At 43.1% G+C, this 21,612-nt stretch overlaps 1 protein-coding gene across 7 annotated transcripts in view; it reads left to right on the forward strand.

The window, feature by feature from the left end:
* The window catches only part of arid1b (AT-rich interactive domain 1B), a 646,010-nt gene that overhangs the window by 557,535 nt on the left and 66,863 nt on the right, over nucleotides 1–21,612 (forward strand). For 4 of the 7 annotated variants that reach the window (XM_070889680.1, XM_070889681.1, XM_070889684.1 and 1 more), the window contains 3 exons: nucleotides 4,210–4,322; nucleotides 8,118–8,324; nucleotides 10,291–10,495. In XM_070889680.1, the coding sequence (XP_070745781.1) occupies nucleotides 4,210–4,322; nucleotides 8,118–8,324; nucleotides 10,291–10,495 (525 nt within the window). Of the gene's footprint in view, nucleotides 1–4,209; nucleotides 4,323–4,885; nucleotides 5,051–8,117; nucleotides 8,325–10,290; nucleotides 10,496–21,612 lie in introns of all 7 variants that reach the window. The other 3 variants (XM_070889678.1, XM_070889679.1, XM_070889683.1) reach the window with 1 other exon arrangement.

A 21,612-nucleotide genomic window follows, 5' to 3' on the forward strand; every position in this document is an offset into this window, starting at 1 on the left:
CTTAAAAACACAAAAACTTTTCAACTTGCAGCTGAAATATTTGTCATGTCGAAGTCAAAGTTGTTACAATATATACATGTCTGATGTGTGCAGCCATCCCGTTCAACACTTTATTGACCTCCTATCTCCCGGGGCTCCTCTTTGTCACTATAACTCAGTCCCTGCAAAGGGATTATTGCTGGCACAACTCTGTTTGTAGTTGTGTGTATGCGTATTTTTAAAATATTTAATATATGGTGCCCGTGCTAATAAAACCTCTCCTCACTGCCATTTACACAGTACATTGAACCACAGTGCCACCTCTAGACTAACTTATGCAGTGTCACCTAACCTTTCTCTTGCTCGAAACATTTTAACATTTTTATTTTTTAAGCCAAAATTATTCTACCCAGTAATAAAATGACATGCAAAATCCGAGACAAAAGTGTAACAATGATAAATAAATTCAAAGAAATTTGATCTGTTCAAACAATTTACTGTACATTTTAACTATCTGAATGGATCTTTATTATGCAACTAATAGAAGTGCTGACTATGGATTGCTTCAATGATGGCATTGAGCATCCCTATGACGGCTTCATGACATTCAAAAACTTATTGTCCTTCATCCAGGAGAATAGCTTAATGGATGTGAACTTGTCCACTGAAAGTGCCAGTAATTTAGTGACAAACTAGCACTAGGTCTAGATGGGAGATGAGAATTTTTTAAATTTGGTACAGGTACGGTACAGGTACTTGGGGATAAGGAACTTACAAGGTTACGGACAAAGAGCAGGGGTGTTGGACTAAGCACAGCTGTTCTTTCAAAGAGCCAGTGCAGGCACAGAGGGCCGAATGGCCTTGTGTGCTGTAAGTTTCTATGATTCTGTAATGCTGCAATGTGAGCCAAGTATGATTTTTCCCTTCCAATTGTTGACTTTGTTCAGTTGGTAGGAACAATCACCTGAGTGAGAAGATTGTGGGTTAAATCCCACTCAATCTAGGCTAGCGCTGCAGTACTGTGGAAGTGCTACATTGTCAGAGGTGCCACCTTTCTGATGAAACAAACATCTACTTGCCCAGATAGCTGTAAAAGATTGCATGGCACTATTCAAAGAAGAGCAGGGAGTTCTCCGTGTCTTAGTAAACATCCTTCAGTCAAAACCACCAATAACAGATTATCTGGTCATTTGTTTATTTGTTGTTTTTGGAATCTTGATGTGTGATAATTGGTTACTGTGTTTGTCCACCTAACGATTGATTGCATTTAAAAAGTAATCCAAAAAGTAAAGTGCTTTGGGATATCCTGAAGATAAGGTGCCTTTATAAATGCAAGTTAATTCTATCTTTCCTCCTATATGGACTGTCACCCACATAATGAGAGGCACCATCTTTCACAAGGGTGCCTAGCTGTATTTTGGTAGAGTCCACTGAGCTAAAGGGAGACTTAAGTTCATAAGTGTGTGCAGTATAATAACATTTGATCATCTCTTGATGGGTTCTTTGAATCCACAGCAATGCATTAGTCCAAAAATGAAAGTAGATATTTCAGAGCCCTTGTTACATATCCTGCCAGCTGTGGTTCTAGAAATTAAACTGAATGCAAATGTATAATGGAAATTAAGCCATTAACTAAGTTTGTGTGTACCAGACTAGATTGATATCTTCTGGACATGACACTTTTTAAAAAAAAACTGTTGGTCCAAGTCTTCTGTTTATGCACCATGATGCCACTGCCTACATACTTTACATACAGTCCGTTTAAACAAACTACTGGATCAGGATAGTATTTGGAATTAAAACATTTTGTCACTAGACACTCCCAGACAAGAAGATGGTCCAAATGTTTTTAAAAAGTTCAGTGACCCAAAGTCTATTTACAGGTGCAGGTGGAATGATAGCATCAGTATTGTCATGCATGGAGGCTGAATGTAAACAAATAGCGAGCATCTTTATTTACAAGCAGCAACATTTTAATTTGTTAACATTTGAAAAGAAATCCAGTTAAAGCAGGATTTTTCAGGCTCTCAATTTTGTACATGCAGTTGATTTTTTCCCATTAAATTATATGGGGAACCTACATGTTTAAATTGAGTGTAAATGCAAACATGGTTTAGAAAAACTGGTTCATATCTACAACTGGCATGAACTGTATATATTTTTTATTTGTTCCGGGATGTGGGCGTCACTGGCAAGGCCAGCATTTATTTATTTTTTTTGAAATTCGTAGCCAATCGTTCCAATTCTTTGTCAAATCACAAACGCCAGAGGTCACCTTGGGCCCATTCAAGGATCACTCTGCGCTAATGCTCTTAGCCAAAAGGCCTAGAGCCACTGCACCGTTCCTGGAAGTACTGCAATACCAGGTTCGTGCCATGGAGGTGGATGGGTCAGGTCCCCCACACACCTCCGTGGAGGTGGATGGGTCAAGCCACCCCACCCACCTCCTATCAAGGCCAGCATTTATTGCCCAACCCTAATTGCCCTTGAGAAGGTAGTGGTGAGCCGCTTTCTTGAATCGCTGGAGTTATTGTGGTGAAGGTACTCCCACAGTGCTGTTAGGGAGGGAGTTCCAGGATTTTGACCCAGCGACAATGAAGGAACGGTGACATATTTCCAAGTCAGGGTGGTGTGTAACTTGGAGGGGAACTTGCAGGTGATGGTGTTCCCATGTGCCTGCTGCCCTTGTCCTTCTAGGTGGTAGAGGTCACGGGTTTGGGAGGTGCTGCCGAAGAAGCTGTGGTGAATTGCTGCAGTGTATCTTACAGATGGTACACACTGCAGCCATGGTGTGCCAGTGGTGAAGGGAGTGAATGTTGAAGGTGGTGGATGGGGTGCCAATCAATCGGGCTCCTTTGTCCTGGTTGGAGCTGCACTCATCCAGGCAAATGGAGAATATTCCATCACACTCCTAACTTGTGCCCTGAATACCCAGCCTCCCGCCCGCTCTTGTTGCCACAGTATTTAGGTGGCTGGTCCAGTTCAGTTTCTGATCAATGGTGACCCCCACGATGTTGATGGTGGGGGATTCGTCGATGATAATGACGTTGAATATCAAGGAGCGGTGGTTGGACTCTTGCTTGTTGAAGATGGTCAATGCCTGGCACTTGTGTGACGCGAATGTTACTTGCCACTTACCAGCTCAAGCCTGAATGCCGTCCAGGTCTTGCTGCATGCGGGCATGGACTGCTTTTTCTGAGGAGTTGCAAATGGAACTGAACACTGTGCAATCATCAGCGAACATCCCCACTTCTGACCTTATGATGGAGGGAAGGTCATTGATGAAGCAGATGAAGATGGTTGGTACTAGGACACTGCTCTAAGGAACTCCTGCAGCGATGTCCTGGGGCTGGGATGATTGACCTCCAACAACCACAACCATCTTCCTTTGTGCTAGGTATGACTCCAGCCAGTGGAAAGTTTTCCCCGTTTCCCATTGGCTTCAATTTTACTAGGGCTCCTTGATGCCACACTTGGTAAAATGCTGCCTTGATGTCAAGGGCAGTCACTCTAACCTCACCTCTGGAATTTAGCTCTTTTGTCCATGTTTGGACCAAGGCTGTAATGAGGTCTGGAGCCGAGTGGTCCTGGTGGAACCCAAATTGGCATCGGTGAGCAGGTTATTGGTGAGTAAGTGCCGCTTGATAGCACTGTCAACGATATCTTCCATCACTTTGCTGATGATTGAGAGTAGACTGATGGGGCGGTAATTGGCCGGATTGGCTCTAATCTGATTTTTATGGCCAGGACATACCTGGGCAGTTTTCCACATTGTCGGGCAGATGCCAATGTTGTAGCTGTACTGAAACATCTTGGCTAGAGTCACGGCTAGTTCTGGAGCACAAGTCTTCAGCACGACAGCCGGGATTTTGTTGTGGTCCATATCCTTTGCTGTATCCAGTGCGCTCAGCCACTGTTTGATATCGTGTGGAGTAAATCGAATTGGCTGAAATATATATTGTGTATATGCATTTTGAAAATCACTGAATAGAGTGGAATTGGATTTTCAAGAGGAGCAAAGAACATTCAGACTACCCTGACAGTTTTTTTCCTTTTTAAAGTATTTTTTCATCCTTTTATACTCTCAGTTCTAAGTTTTATATTAGTATATTTGAAGTAACAATTATGTGTGTTTATCCCTGTCTGTTCGTTATCAGCTTTAAGCTTGAATGAGATTTGTATATACATTTTAGGATTAATTTTAGTTGCCCAAAATGTTTTTGTGAATAGCTTCTCTGGGTCTTGGAGCAGACTTGATGACACAGAGCGATTCCAAACTGCAAGTACCTCAGAAAATGGACATCAAAGAAGAAGGACCCCCTCCAACTGAGACCAAGTCTAAGGTATTTCTCCAGCACGAATGGTGTTGGTTCGGCTGAACAAGTCTGCTATGTTACATCATTTGGTTTTCAGCCTCTATTTTCTACTTTCTGCATGTCATCTCCATTTGTGTGTCCTATCCCTCCATCCTATGTGGATCTGAAAGCTACTGGTTCTAAAGGCACTTAAAACAGTGGTAAATTTGGCTTTAAGGTGGTAGAGAGACTCTTGCCTGGTTTTATAAACTGCAGCCGTTTTCTCTGCCTCCAGTTATGGCTTCCTGTGCAGCAACAGCAAAGGCATACTTAATAATTTGCTTTCCCGGCTTTTTCGTAAAACTGGGTAAATGGCTTCCTTCATGGGGAAAACTCCTGTGCTAAGCATCTCATATAAGCTTAAAATTAAGCATGGCGGCTCAGCGAAGCATCCAGCAATTTTCCGAGTTTATACCGATTATAAATGCTATGTGATTGTTTTTATCCGTAAGTTAAAGTTGGACAAATGTAAATTTAGTTGATGTAACTTTTTTTCTTCTTTTGAATGAACCTTGTCCTGCCTTTGTTGTATTTTTGTCCCTCTACCACAGGATAGCTACAGCTCTCAGCCCCAGGGTATTTCTCAGCCCCCTACCCCAGGCAACCTGCCAATCCCTTCCCCCATGTCCCCAAGCTCTACTAGCATCTCCTCATTGCATGGAGATGAAAGTGATAGCATTAGCAGCCCAGGCTGGCCAAAGACTCCGTCAAGCCCCGTAAGTGGCTCTGTTTTATTAACCTGTATGTTTTGTAATGTTTGTGTGCTGTGTTGAAGAATAATTTAAGTCAAAAAAAATGTTTGAAATCCCCACATGACTTCTAATTGTGATACAGTAATAGCTGAATAGCAATTAACCGTGGACCACCACACCTTTAGAAATGTTCTCAAGGTGTACAAATTGGAGGCTGAGTAATGTTTTTTGAATACTCGTAAAATTGTAACTGTTCAACTGACTTAAAATTCTACGTATTTTTTAACTTGAAATCATTCATATTTGTTTTGTGTAATCATTTATAGTTTTTAAAAAAAATCAATGAAACAAATGATAATAGGAAATGAAAGTGAATATTTCTCACACTTTATCACCATTCCTTCTTGTCCTAGACCTTTGCAGGTAAAACAGGGTCTACAAATTTGGTCTACAGAAACCAGATTTAACAACATAAATGTTCAGAGCCATCTGTAGGTTCCCACTCAAAAGATCATTATAACAGCAATATTTCTGAGGTGCACTTCCTATCCCCTTTCAGCTACATAACATAGGAACTCGAGCCTGTTCCGCCATTCAGTTAGATCATGGCTGATCTGTATCTTAACTCCATCTACCCGCCTTGGTTCCATAATCCTTAATACCCTTGTCGAACAAAAATCTATCAATCTGGTTTTGAAATTGTCTGTTGACCTAGTATCAGTAGCTTTTTGGGGGGATAGTTCCCGATTTCCACTATCCTTTGTGTGAAGAAGTGTTTTTGGCATCGCCCCTGAATGGCCTAGCTCTAATTTTAAGATTTTGCCCCCTTGTTCTGGACTCTCCCACCAGAAGAAACAGTTTCTCTCTATCTGCCCTATCAACACCTTTAATCATCCTAAACACTTCAATTAGATCACCTCTTAATCTTCTATGTTCAAGGGAAAACAAGCCTATTATGTAACCTGTCCTCATAATTTAACTCTCTTAGTCCCGGTATCATTCTGGTGAATCTACCATTATATCCTTCCTGAGTTGCGGTGCCCAGAACTGAATGCTACTCCAGGGGGGTCTAACCAGAGCTCTGTACAGCTGTAACATAACTTCCTCCCTTTGTATTCCAGCACTCTTGAGATAAAGGCCAACATTCCTTTAGCCTTTTAAATTACTTCTGTACCTGTCCACTAGCTTTTAGTGATTTCTGTACTTGGAGCTCCAAGTCTCTCTGCTGCTCCACAGTTCCTAGCTTCGCTGATCTATCTTTCTTTGGTCCAAAGTGGATGACCTCACACTTTCCAACATTGAAAGCAATCTGCCACAGTTTGCCATCTACACTGTTTAATGTGCCATGTAACTTAGAGTTGCAGCACACTTAGATACACGGCTCTCTCTTCCTTCATCCAAGTCATTTATAAATATAGTGAAACGCTGAGGCCCCAGGCCAGATCCCTGGGGATACCACAAGTCACATCCTGCCAATTGAGTACATACCCATTATCCCTACTCTCTAGCTCCTACCTCCTAAACAATTTCGGATCCAAGCCAATAGAGGTTGGCTCCAATTCCATTTTTATTAAAAGTCTCTTATCTGGACCCTTGTTGAATGCCATTTGGATGTCCATACTGTATGTTAAATCAACTTTGGAGCTTCAATGGCCTATTGGGTAAAGGTACTTCCTAGTCTAACACTAAATCATACAGAGAATATGGTCATAGGTTTGATTTCCCAGTCTGTGCTGAGATAATTGATCTCAGCTGTGGCAGCATTTTGGGAACCACAATTGGCTATAGGCCATTGGACCAGAGGAAGGCAAAATCGGCCAGGGTTTCTGCTGTGCACTGTCTAGTGACACTCACTGGAAAATTCATATCAGGGATAATCTGAGTTAGTCTCAGATGCTTTCCACACTGGAATAGCCTGCTGATCCTCACCATTTCGCCTCACTTGTAGAACAGCCACTTGGATGAGGTACCACCAATAGAACTGAATTCCTGCAGGAGTTTGTGCCTTCAGGAGAGATGGGGAATAAATAATTGTGTTCAGGTCTAAATCCCACTGTCCTACAAGTGTAATGAAAATATTCAGGATGAACTGAGACAGTCCTTTGTTTTGGAGAGAAGCACATATGTCATTAAAGGAGAACGCTCTTGAATGAGATTATGGAGAAGATTATGCTCACTAAAATGTTATATGTTAATCTTTTTTAAAAAGTGTGTTGAACTATCATTTTTTTTTTAAATAGCTGTATGTTATTCTGTGTTCAATGATAGTGATATCATCAAATATTACATAATCAGCTTCATATCTCCAACTTGAATCTTGGGTAAAAATAATTTTTAAAAATAATGTTTTTAATGGTGCAGCTCTCTCAAAAAAGAATCAACTGTAAAATTGCATTAAAGAACATTTTGGGCTCACATCTTGGATCAATCTCCTGACCAACTGAAACTACCATGAAGAATTAAACATGTAGACATTTTTACTTTTGGCCCCTTTAATTGGTTCTGAATGGTCCAATATTCTACTACAGTTCACTCTGTTACTGCACAAGTACTGTTACTCTACTTTTATTCGATCAGATGACCATAGCACAAGCCTGACCAAAAAAAAAATTAACATTGCATGTGCCTTAATTGACCTAGCCGATCAGAACTCCAGCTCAGTGACAAAGAAAATAAGATGACAAATGTTCTGTTGTGATCTGAAACTCAAAAAGCAGTTTGGTGGTAGGTATGGCCTGTAGTAAGACTGGTTATATTTGTGGTACATGATAGTAACAGTATAGTATTGGATGATGAACAGGTAGAGATGGATAAGTGTATGGTCAAAACTTGTGCTTTGATTGTATCAAACCATGCAGGATTTTTATTTGGCCTGTGGCCACACACCCGAATTACTGAGCTAAAGTTCTGGTTGTTAGACTGATGAAATATGAGCAATATAATTGAAATGCAATAATGGACTGTTCACTTTGTGTGTGCCAGAACTAGTAGCCTTCATTCCTTACAGTTTGTTTTTTCAAGGAGTAGCACAATATTTTTAATTAGAAAAAAGACTTCATATTTCCTGCTTTGTTGTGCCTGTTCATTGCAGAAATCAAACTCTTCCACAACTGGTGAGAAGATAACCAAGCTGTACGAGCTGGGGAACGAGCAGGAACGCAAGGTGTGGATCGACCGTTATCTGTCCTTCATGGAGGAGAGAGGAACGCCGGTGGCCACTTTACCTGCTGTGGGCAAGAAGCCATTGGACCTTTACCGACTTTACATCTGTGTTAAGGAAATTGGTGGTCTGGCACAGGTAGGTGCTGAGAAATATAGTTGTAGCAGTTCAGAATTATTTGTTGGTTATGTTTTGGCTGACACTTGGACTTTGTTGCTACTAAATATGTTTTTTTGCATATTGATAAAAGTTAAACTTGTGGAGAATTGCCTGTCCATTAATTTGAACCCTAAATAAATAACTGCTACAGTGAAAGATTTGAAGATGTTTCAAAGAATCTTGCTGCAGTATATGAAATAGGCCAAATATAAATGCAGAATTAAAGGCTTGTTTTGTCAATGCTGGCTGGTCACTTGGACCACTGTAATAGCATCAGTACATGCAGGTAGGTTTCAATGCCATCTTGTAATCTCACTGAAATAAAAAAAGCAGCATTTTACCAATTATCGGCAGCTTTTATTCTTGCTGTGGATCTGTGCCCTCTAAGAACTAGGTTTAAACCAATCATTGTTAGTTCTTGTTTTGTAAAATATGTTCATGACAGCTTTCTATTATATGACTCAATATTAAATTGAATTCTGTGGCGTTTGGAGATTTCTATGTATATATTAATTTGTATGTTGGTGTGGTGTGAACCTCACTACAACAATGTCTTGAGAATTATGACGTGGAATTTTTGCTAGGGGCACAATTGGTAAAATGCCTCCAGAATGAGCAGAGCACTGCACAATTTTACTGAGGTAAAGTTTCCGCACAAACTCATTAGCATAAGCCCCAACGTAAAATCATCCATGAATCAGCACAATCATGCAGCTCAATCAAACGTAATCAATTCATGATTGGAACAGGACCAATGGGGCCTCCAGGTGCTGGGTGGGGTCATTTAAAAGGCAAGGAAAAAAACATTTCCCTCCAGAGTGAGGCTGAAGATCATAAGGTTATTTAACAATTGACTGATCACTGCTGTCTTCAATTAACAAATTACTGCAGTAGAGCAGTACACATGTGCGGGTTCAATTGACTACTGGTTCAGGTCTTTGATAAACCAAGGGCAGATCAATTAAATTAATTTAAACTGTTAAAAATATTTTAAAGTAACAGCAACAGGAGTAACAGACCTGGGTCAGGCTTCAATTGGCTGCTGGTCACTGCAGGCCAGGCGATTGGTGCTGGATTCATGTGACCACGGGTGCCTGTGCGCCCGAGATACTGGGAGCAATGTGATGAACACCCCCGAATGGGCGCAATCGGAGGAAACTCAGCATTCCAACCTGAGAGGGTGGGCAGTGGCTGCTTTGATCGAATGGACTTTTGATCCAGCGTATACGATCATGGATACTCCAGTGTAAAGTGATTACGACGCAACTCATTTACGTTTAAAATTCTGCGATCTTTACCGCAATTTAATTCGATTCTGCCCAGATTAAGCTGATATCTGGGCAGAAATCATGTACAAACTCCAGGCCAATATGTTCATTTTCACTTAAAGATCCCCCAAATGTACAAATTGAAAATGATTGACGAATAAATAATGGAATATAAAGATACAACTGGAATGGAACGCACCCCCCCATAAACTTTGAAGGGCAGATTTTCTGTCATTTCTGTGCATCTGTACTCACTGAAGAGAATATCTGAATACAGTTGCCTGTTTCCTCTTATCCCCTCCCTGCAAAAAATAGAGAACCCCCTTGTTTACAGCATTCCAACTAGTTAGTCTGACAAAATAGGACTATACTCATTCAGGGGAGTCAGTTTTAGGCAGCTGCAATTCTCCAAGTTGTGACTCTTGAGCTATATGTTCTCTCTGCTGCTGATGTTTCCCACTTCCTCTCAGCCCCACCCCAGCCCAACTCCCAGTCAACTAAATTCCTTTGTCGAAGATAGTTTGGACCCTCAAAAGTGATCAAAGGTGGTTAGAAAGATGAAGTGCACAAAATCAGTTGAATATTGTCATTCAAATTCAATTGAATGATTTATCATGGGAGTATGTGATAATATTCGATCAAATTCGCATTGAATGATTTTAACATAATCTCCTTAGGTTAACAAAAACAAAAAATGGCGTGAACTGGCGACGTCCCTGAGCGTAGGTACTTCGAGCAGTGCAGCCAGCTCACTAAAGAAGCAGTACATTCAGTACCTGTTTGCCTTTGAATGCAAGATTGAACGTGGAGAGGAACCCCCTCCCGAGATGTTCAGTTCTGGTGAATCCAAAAAGCAGCCTAAAATACAACCGCCTTCTCCTGGTAAGTACTAACTAGCACTGGACTCTGCTAAAGCTACAATATTTCCACTGTGTTAGCTTAAAGACTCTACTTATCAACTACAGAGAAAAGCCTCTTCTGAGCTGACTGCTTCTTGTAACTCTTGCTTACTTTGTTTAATGACACCACAGTGTGGGCATACTTGCATTCCTTCTCAGGCTTCAAACAAGAAAATTATGATTAAATATTTTGAAACTATATTCCCTTTAGGGCTCATATTGCCACACATGTTGAACTAATTGTAAAAGGTGGGAGTATTATTTTTGAACAAATCTTTAGGGTGTTACACTGTGTGTGTGTTTGGTATTTTATTTTTTAGCCCTAATAGAAACACAGAATTTGGAGACAGTGATGAACTGCCAGTCTGTGCTCTACAAATATACATGATTGGAAGCAGGTTAATGTTTATGTGTTTGAGTTGCAGGTGCAGTGGGCTAGATTGTTTTGGCTCCGTGAAAAGGTTTCCTGGTGTGGAGACCAGGGAGAGTGATAAATGTGTACTTTGTTTCCCTGTTAACAAGAACACAAGGCTGACACCTGCTGATTTGGCCATGTTTCAAAACACATGTGGAATTCATGTTCACTGAGATGAATGCAAATAGAACAAATAGCTGATGTTTCCATGCATTTTGTAGTGGCCCCTCATTTGAAACAAGCCCATTTTCTCTATTGTTTAGAGATAGAATCACAAAAAACAAACTACAGACGAGCTGCAATCCAGGAGTTTTCCCTGTCTTTGAATCTCGTAGCATCCGAGCACCTTTTCAACATATACCTTAAAAGAGAGAAATTGTGTCAAATCAGCTGTCCTGGTAATTCATTTTAACAGTACTGGATGTGAGATTCTCTCTTCTAAATGTACATCTTTCCCCCTTCAGATTGTTTGAATACCCGTGCAACCTTCGTCAAATGTTTATTTGACTTTGCACCCAAACTCTCTCTAGTCATAGTCATGTCATCAGTGGACCCCACAGTGAGGGAGAGCAGACTGAATGACAATCACCACAGACTGCTCTTGTGCAACTCTCAGCAGCTGTTTAATAGACGTCTGTAATAAGTTTCTCTTTCAGCCAAGAAATAATTCTTGTTGTATATTGCGAGGGTTTCACAGTTTAAAAATGACTGCTGCAATTTGAAACTGCAGCCATGTCAACATCTATGCAAAAACTTTTAAAGTACTGTAATTTAATTTCACAGAAAACCCCATGGCAAAAACAGGTATTTCTTTAAATTTGATGTAATTAGGACATCCAAGCTTTTTATTTATCTGATATTTGTTGGGAAATTTAAACAAGAATAATGTCTGTTTGGAGTGTTTTGCTGATTGAAGTGTTAGATCAAGGAATTCTAATGTATATAAGATTTTGAAAAAAAAGTTATTCTGTTGCTGCTGTTCAGGCTGAAATCAAGACTGCGGTTGATTGCGACCTCTGGATTGCTGTCATAGGGTAACAGTGGGGCCTGCTGCTGATCGTCCTGATTTTATAAACTGTCTGAAACTGGTAATAAAAACAGACTTGAGTTGTACTATGCCTAGCTTGGCGAGCATTAAATAACTGCTGATCGTAGAAATTATGAGAGTTAGGTCAGTCTGGATTTGTACGGAGGCATTGTGTCATACAGTCAGTAGTCTGTGACAACATTGTTGCCCTATTTTTCCTTCCTCTTTCCACCAATTTTCTTCCTTCCCCTCCTATCTTAAAGACATGGGCCTAGAAATTCAGCCACTGAGGGCACTGAACGGCAAACTAAGCTTCCAATATAGCTGGCCGGATGTGCGGTGCCTGCCATATTGATTAATGTCAGGAGCGCATGTTGACAACATTTAAAATGCAGAATAACTCACTGAATTTTGATTCACCCCTGCGCTTCACTTGTCACGTGCTGAACTCGCATAGCACAACAAAGCTAACCGGCAGGAAGGCCCCTTACTTACTTGAATGTGGAGATGGCTCCCCGGCAACCACTAGCAGCCTGATCATCCAATGCTACCTCACCCCGGCCATCGCTTGCTGGCCCAAGGCCCAATCCTCATTTATCTGTGGGCCACTGCGACACCAGCAGAGGCCCGATCTTCAGTCACCATTCGGCGGTAACTGTGCAGCTCGCCGGCCCCGTGAAAACGATGCACGAGGTCCAATTATTTACATAAACGATTTGGACTGGGGAATTGGAAATTCGTAGTTTTGCAGTTCACGCCAAATTGGGCGTTGTAATTAATACTGAGGAAGACTACGACAAAATATAAGAAAACATTAACAAACCTGTAGAATGGACGTGTAGACGGCAAATTAATTTCAATGCAGATAAGTGAGGTGCTGCATTTTGGTAAGAGGAATAAGGGGGCCACCTACTGGAAAATAAGAGTCTAAATGGGGTAGAAGTGAAAAGGGATCTAGGAATTCAGATACACAAATCACTAAATGTAGCTATGCTACTTAATAAAATCATAAAAAATGCAAAGTACTGGGGTTTATTTATAGAGGAATATAATTCAAAAGCAGAGAATTTATCTTAAACTTGTCTAATACCTCAATTAGACCACACTTAGAATACTGTACACAGGTCTGGTGTTCATATTAGAAAAAGGAGAATGCAAAAAAATATTGCAAGGACGATACCAAAACTGACATGATACAACTATCAGGAAAGACTGAACAGGCTGGGGCTCTTTTCTCTCAAAGGAAAGACTGAGAAGTGACCTGATAGAGGGCAATTGAATTTTGAAGATGTTCAAGCATGGATCACACATTCAACCCATGCCACAGAGAGCTCAGGAGGATAGTAAGTAGGAGGCCATCTGGCAGGGTAGGAAGAAGAGGCAGGTAGTGCAGAAATCCTCCCGGAGTGTGGCGCTGAACAACCCGTTTTCAGTGCTCAATACCGGTATGGGTGACGACACCTCAAAGGACTGCTGTCCAGGACAAATTCACAGCACAGTGGAGCAAATAACTGCAAATCACAGCAAAATGTAAAAATGCAGTGGTTATAGGGGATTCGATAACCAGGATGTTAGACAAGGGTTTCTGCAACCGCCGACATGAATCTTGCGTGGTGTATTGAGACAAATAGTGTGAGAATAAAGAGTAGTTCAGAACTGGGAGGGATCAGACGGTGAGGAAATTCAAGACAGACGAAGGTGGATTTGGAGTGCATGTGTGTAAACTCGCAGAGCATGGTAAATAGGATTGGTGAGCTGCAAGTACAAATTGCCACATGGGATTAGAATATAGTGGCAATAACAGAAACCTGGCTTAAACAAGGAGAGGAATGAGAACTTAATATTCCTGCCTACAATATGTTCATGAAGCAAAGGGAGAGGGTAGGGTGAGTGGGAGTGGCAGTGTTGATCAAAATGACTGTTGCAGCACTGGAAAGGGATGATGTGCTTCAGGAAAGACAGAATCTATTTGGGTAGAGTTAAGGAACAGAGAGTAGCTGTTACGCTGCTGAGCGTATACTGTAGGCCACCAAATAGTGGGAAGGAGATGGAGGAGCAAGTTTTCATGCAAATTTCAGAAAGATGCAAGAACAATAGAGTAGTGATAATGGGGGACTTCAATTGTCCAAATATAGACTGGGAAAATAACAGTGTAAAGGGCAAAGAGGAGAGGAATTCCTGAAATGTGCATGAGCGAACTTTCTTAATCAACCCAACAACTAGTGCTGGATCTAGTTCTGGGGAATTAAATGGGGAAAAGGGAGCATGTTTTCAGTGGGAGAACATTTGGGAAACAGTGATCACTATATCATTAGGTTTAGAGTAGTTATGGAAAAGGGCAACAAACAATCAAAGGTGAAGATACTCAACTCGAAGAAGGCTAATTTTAGTAAGTTGAAAAGGGATCTGGCCATGGGAGATTGGATTGGCACCTAAAGGAGCAATGAGAAGCCTTCAGAGAGGAGATAGTTCAAGTACAGACTGTACACATTCCCACGAGGGGGAAAGGAAGGGCATCTAAAGCTGGAGCTCCCCAGATGACTAAAGGTGTAGAGATTAAATTAAAGAGAAAAAGTCGTCGTCGTCGTCATCATCATAGGCAGTCCCTCGGAATCGAGGAAGACTTGCTTCCACTCTTAGCATGAGTTCTTAGGTGGCTGGACAGTCCAATATGAGAACCACAGTCTCTGTCACAGGTGGGACAGATAGTGGTTGAAGGGAAGGGTGGGTAGGGTGTCTGGTTTGCCGCACACTCCTTCCGCTGCCTGCGCTTGATTTCTGCGTGCTCTCGGCGATGAGACTCGAGGAGCTCAGCACCCTCCCGGATGCACTTCCTCCACTTAGGGCGGTCTTTGACCAGGGACTCCCAGGTGTCAGTGGGGATGTTGCACTTTATCAGGGAGGCTTTGAGGGTATCCTTGTAAAGTTTCCGCTGCCCACCTTTGGCTCATTTGCCGTGGATGAGTTCCGAGTAGGGCGCTTGCTTTGGGAGTCTCGTGTCTGGCATGCGAACTATGTCGCCTGTCCAGCGAAGCTGATCAAGTCTGGTCAGTGCTTCAATGCTGGGGATGTTGGCCTGGACGAGGATGCTAATGTTGGTGTGTCTATCCTCCCAGGGGATTTTTAGAATCTTGCAGAGACATCATTGGTGGTATTTCTCCAGCAACTTGAGGTGTCTACTGCACATGGCCCAGGTCTCTGAGCCATACAGGAGGGCGGGTATTACTACGGCCCTGTAGACCATGACAGTTTTGAGGGCCTGGTCTTCAAACACTCTTTTTCTCAGGCGGCCGAAGGCTGCAATGGCGCACTGGAGGTGGTGTTGGATCTCGTCGTCAATGCCTGCTCCTGTTAATAGGAGGCTCCTGAGATAAGAGAAGTGGTCCACGTTGTCCAGGGCAGCGCTGTGGATCTTGATGTCTCGGGGGGGCAGTGTTGTGCGGCGAGGAGAGGCTGGTGGAGGACCTTTGTCTTACTGATGTTTAGCGTAAGGCCTATGCTTTCGTACGCCTCGGTAAATATGTCGACTATGTCCTGGAGTTCAGCCTCAGACGCAGGCGTCAGGTTGGAGTGGCCTTGGACATAGATAGAAAAAGTAGTCTTCTGATAAATATCAGGTTCATAATATAGTAGAGAATCAAGCTGCATAAGGAAAGTGGTGAACTAAAAAAGGAAATAAGAGGGACAAAGAGAGTGTCTGAGAATAGATTAGTGGGTAACATAACCGGGAACACTGACGTCTTTTAGAAATATGTAAATAGTAAAAGGACTGTCAAAGGAAGGGTGGAGCCAATTTTAAAAAATTTGTTAGCCTAAATTTCTGTGCTGAAGTCCCTGGAGGAGTAATTGCCTGGAACTTGTGTGGCACGAATGTTACTTGTCTGAATGCTGTCCGGATCGTGCTGCTTGCGAGCGCAAACTGCTTCGTATTCTGAGGACTTAGAATGGAACTGAATACTGTGCAGACATCTCCACTTCTGACTTTGTGATGGAAGGATGGTCATTGATGAAGCAACTAAAGATGGTTGTGCCTAGGACACTGCCCTGAGGAACTCCTGAGGATGTGCTGGGGCTGAGATGATTGGCCTCCAACAGCCATCTTCCTTTGTGCTCGGTATGAATCCGGCCAGTGGAGAGTCTTCCCTGATTCCCATTGACTTCAATTTTACTAGGGCTCCTTGATACCATACTCGGTCAAATGCTGCTTTGATGTTAAGGGCAGTCACTCTCGCCTTACCTCTGGAATTCAGCTCTTTTGTCCATGTTTGGACCAAGAAAGAAAGAAAAAGAAATACTTGCATTTTCTGAAGCGCCTTTCACAACCATCGGACTTCTCATTGCATTTTTCAGCCAATGAAGTACTTTTGGATGTGTAGTCACTGTTGTAATGTGGTAATGAGGTCTGGAGCCGAGTGGACTTGGCGGAACCCAAGCCTTGGTGAGCAGATTAATGCTGAGTAAGTGCCGCTTGATAGCACTGTCGATGACCCCTTTCATCACTTTGCTAATGACTGAGAGTAGACTGATGGGGTAGTAATTGGCTGGATTAGATTTTTCCTGCTTTTTGTGGACAGGACAAACCTGGGCAATTTTTCACTTTGTCAGGTAGATGCCAGTGATGTAGTTGTACTGGAATAGCTTGGCTAGAGGTATGGCTATTTCTGGAGCACAAGTGTTCAGCACTACAGATAGAATGCTGTCGGGGTCCATAGCCTTTGCTGTAAGCAGTACGCTCAGCAGTTTCTTGATATCACATGGAGTGAATTGAATTGACTGAAGATTGGCATTTGTGATGGTGGGGATCTCAGGAGGATGCCGAGATGGATCATCTACTCGCCACCGCTTGCTGAAGATGGTTGCAAATGCATCAGCCTTGTCTTTTGCGCTCGTGCTGGGCTCAGCCATCATTGTGGATGGGGATATTCATGGAGCATCCTCCTCTCGTTAGTTGTTTTAATTGTCCACCACCATTCCCAACTGGATGTGACAGGACTGCAGAACTTTGATCGAATTACGTTGGTTGTGGAATCGCTTAGCTCTGTCTATAGAATGTTGCTTCCGCTGTTTACCATGCAGGCAGTCCTTGTAGTAGCTTCACCAGGTCAGCACCTCATTAAGGACCAAAAAGGAGATCATCATGTCGAGGCAGAGGGCATGGCTGAGGTACTGAAAGATTATTTTTCATGTGTCTTCATGAAAGAAGAGGATGCTGCCAATGTCAAAGCAGAAAATTTCCTGATCCAGATGGAATGCATCCCAGGTTGTTGAGTGAAGTAAGGGTGGAAATAGCAGAGGCTTTGGCCACAATCTTCTAATCCTCTTTAGATGACCTCAACTTTGCGGAAGGTAGAATATGGGAGGTCGGCAAGGAGTACATTGGAAGTATCAAGTCTAGAGGTAACAAAGGCATAGATGATGGTTTCAGCAGCAGATGAGCTGAGGCAGGAGTGGAGGTGGCAGTAGACGGTCTTCGTCGGAAGCACATGACACCAAGGTTGCGAACAGTTTGGTTCAGCCTCGACAGTTGGAGGGAGTTATTGGCTAAGGTATGGAGTTGTGACGAGGACTGAAGACAATGGCTTCGGTCTTCCCAATATTTATTTGGAGGGAATTTCTGCTCATCCAATACTGGATGTCGGACCAGCAGTCTGACAGTTTAAAGACAATGGCATGTTCGAGAGAAGTGGTGGTGAGGTAGAGCTGGGCGTCGTCAGCAAACACGTGGAAACTGACGCTGTGTTTTTGGATGATGTCGCCGAGAGGCAGCGTGTAGATGAGAAAGAGGAGGGGGCCAAGAATTGATCCTTGGGGAACACCAGAGGTAACGGTGCAGAAGCGGGCAGAGAAGCCATTGCAGGTGATTCTCTGGCTATGACTGGATAGATATGAATGGAATCAGGCGAGTGCAGTCCCACCCAGCTGGATGATGGCGGAGAGGCGTTGGAAAAGGATGGAGTGGTCAACCGTGTCAAAGGCTGCAGACAGGTAGAGAAGGACGAGAAGGGGTGGATTACCTTTGTCACAGTCACAAAGTATGTCATTTGCAACTTTGATGAGAGCTGTTTCGGTACTGTGGTTGGGATGGAAAATTAATTCGAGGGATTCAGTCATTGCGATCTGGGAAAGATGAGCATGATTTGTGAGAAGACAGCACTTTCAAGGACTTTGGAGAGGAAAGGGAGGTTGGAGGTTGAAGATTGGGTTGTAGTTCACAAGGACATAGGGTTCAAGGGCTGATTTTTGAGGAGAGGGTTGATGACGGCAGATTTGAAAGAGAGGGGATCAGTATCTGAGGAGAGAGAACCATTAACAATGTCAGCTAACATGGAAGTCAGGAGGAGAAGTTGGGTGGTCAGCATTTTAGTGGGAATAGGATCAAAGGAGCAGGAGGTGGATTTCATGGACAAGATGAGCTTGAAGAGGGCATGAGGGGAGATAAGTAAGACTTGGATTTATATAGTGCCTTTCATGACCACCGGTTGTCTCAAAGCGCTGTACAGGCGATGAAGTACTTTTTGGAGTGTAGTCATTGTTGTAATGTAGGAAATGTGGCAGCCAATTTGCGCACAAGCAAGCTCCCACAAACAGCAATGTGATCACGACCAGATAATCTTGTGTTTTTGTTACATTGATTGAGGGATAAATATTGGCCAGGACACCGGGGATAACTCCCATGGTCTTCTTCAAAATAGGGCCATGGGATCTTTTACGTTCACTTGAGAGAGCAGATGAAGCCTCGGTTTAATGTCTCATCCGAAAGACAGCACCTCCGACAGTGCAGTGCTCCCTCGGCACCAGGGACTTGAACCCACTACCTTCTGACTCAAGAGGCGAGCGTGTTACCCACTGAGCCACAACTGACACTCAGATGGGAAAGAAACTAGAGCGATGCGAGTTCAGGGCTAGGGTGGGGGTAACCTTAGAGGAAGTTTGGCCCGCTGGGCTAGGGGAAGGGAGGGAAGAGGTACCTGATCGGATGGTCTCAACCTTAGTAACAAAGAAGTCCTCACACTTGTTGCTGGAGGTGAGGAGATACGGGTTTAAAAAGACAGTTTGCAGTAGAGAAAAGAAGCCAGGGGTTATCTTTTCCTTACGGAATGATCCTGGAATAATGAGCAGTTTTAGCAGACGAGCAGGATCCAATGTGGTCCAGCCAAATCTGTTGCCGAATGGTTAAACCAGTTATCTGCCATATCCGTTCAACTCTGCGTCCCTTGGACGCAAGGGACCAGAGATGAGGGCCATACCACGGGAATGGCCAGGGTGAGCGAGAGTAATGGTTTTAATTAGGACTAGGGCATCAAAGGTGGAGGTGAGGGTGTGATTGATCAGATCAGTAGCTGCAGAAATATCGTGGTGAATGGAGGGCCAAAGGCTGGACAGTTGGGATTTTGAAAGTGCAGATATAAGTGAATTGGGAGAGAGTTTTTTCCAGAGATGGACACAGAAGGAAGTGGGGTTAGGAGAGGGAAGGGGGATTTGAAGATGATGATTTTCACTCTGCAGTTTCATCTCAATCAGCTCCTTTTAAAAAGGAGAAACTTACATTTATATAACGCTTTTCACAATGTCGGGACACCCCAAAACACGTAACAGCCAATGATGTACTTTTGAAGTTTATACATTGTTATAATGTAGGAAATGCTGCAGTCAGTTTGTGCACAGGAAGGTCCCATAAACAGCAATGAGATGTTGATGACCAGATGATCTGTTTTAGTGATGCTTGTTGAGGGATAAATATTGGCCAGGTCACCAATGAGAACTCGCCTGCCTTCTTCGATTAGCGTCATGGGATATGTTACATCCACAACAATTGCATTTATATAGTGTTTTTAACGTCGTTTTCAGGAGCATTATCAAACAAAATTTGGCACCTAGCCACATAAGGACATATTGGGACAGGAGGGGAAGGTTTTAAGGAGCATCTTAGAGCGAGGCAGAGAGGTTTAGGGCAGGAATTTCGGAGGTTAGGACCTAGAAAGCTCAATGCAGCAATTAAAAGCCCAATGGAGCGATTAAAATTGGGGATGCGCAAGAGGCCAGAATTGGAGGAGTGCAGCGATCTCATGGCGGGGGGAGGGGTGGTTGTAGGACTGAAGGAGGTTAGAGATAGGGCGGCGTGAGGCCATGGAGAGATTTGAAAATAAGGATGAGAATTTTAAAATCGAGGAGTTGCCAGACCAGGAGCTAATGTAGGCCAGCGAGCACAGTGGTGATGGGCGAACAGGACTTGGTGCAAGTTAGGGTACAGGCCGCAGAGTTTTGGATGACCTCAAGTTTATGGAGAGTGGAAGATTGGAGGCCAGCCCAGGAGAGCATTGGCATAGTTAAGTCTAGAGATAACAAAGGCATCGATGAAGGTTTCAGCAGCAGATAAACTGAGGCAGGAGCAGAAACGGATGATGTTATGGTGGCAGAGTAGGCAGCCTTGGTGATGGAGCGGATATGGCTTTGGAAGCTCATCTGGGTCATATAGAACTTCACAGGTGTGAACGGTCTGGTTCAGCATGAGACAGTGATTCGGGAGAGGGATGGAGTCGGTGGCCAGGGAACGGAATTAGTGATGGGGTCCAAAGACATGGACATGAACCCGCAACCTTCTGACTCGGAGGCGAGCTTTTGTTGCATATGAGGGCAACAGAATATCCAAAATGGATTTAAACTTGGGATACATTTATGATTTGGATCCACTCAGAATTTTTCATTTTCTATCATTTCATACAGCATCTCTTTACTGAATTGCAAAGTTCCAGATGGGCCTGCACAAGGGAAGCATTCAGAGCACAAAACTTAACCAACAAATTCAACACTGAAAGAAGGAAACAGTTGAATTGTTGTCTAGGACTTTATAAGCAGATCCTGCCAGTTTGTAGCCCACAGCTGGAGCTTTGCAATCCATATTATGGAGTACAGTGCATATGGACTGAATGTAGAAATTTCAAGCGAATCCAAATTTTAAATACATTCCAGCAATTCCGTTCAAATCTAAATCCTTGTCAGAGCAACCGCAAACCTTGTATACAAAAGCCTACCTCAGATCTGCCAGGCATCGGGTTGCTAACCCTCCCGCTTTGCTCGCAAGCCTCCCGGAAAGGGTGATTGGTCTCCCGAGCACTGCTGCTGGCGACCTGGAAGAAACAATCCTTGTATGCGTGGTTCACACATACGCAGTACTTTGGCTGTCATGACTTGCAGCCAATCACAATCACTGGCCCCTGCTGCTCATTTCGGTGCCAGAAATTCGACTTGCTGCACTTCTGGTGAAGTTATGTTAGTGGTGGAGGGACCCGTTGGAGAGTGCGGCGTTCAAGAGAGAAGTTATGGTGGTGAAGGTTACATCTGTAAATTAGTTATATGAAGTTAGATGGAATCAGCAATGATCTCATTGAATGGCGGATCAGATGAGGAACTCAATGGCCCATGCTCCTCTACCTTTGTCCATTTTAGTACTTCTTTGTTTTTATTTTCTCTCTCGCTCTCTCACTAGGCTATTTTGAAATGATGACTGCCACACAGATTCACATGTACCACCAGTTTTTTTTAATCTCCTTTCTCAGTTGACTTGTGGTAGATACTTCATTTGATTACCCAAAATCTACATTGCCAGTAGTAATTTTTTTCCCCTATCCCCTTCTTTCCCTCCCCACGTAAAGTTGCC

Source organism: Pristiophorus japonicus, chromosome 9 (genome assembly GCF_044704955.1).
Source record: "Pristiophorus japonicus isolate sPriJap1 chromosome 9, sPriJap1.hap1, whole genome shotgun sequence".
Lineage (NCBI taxonomy): Eukaryota > Metazoa > Chordata > Chondrichthyes > Pristiophoridae > Pristiophorus > Pristiophorus japonicus.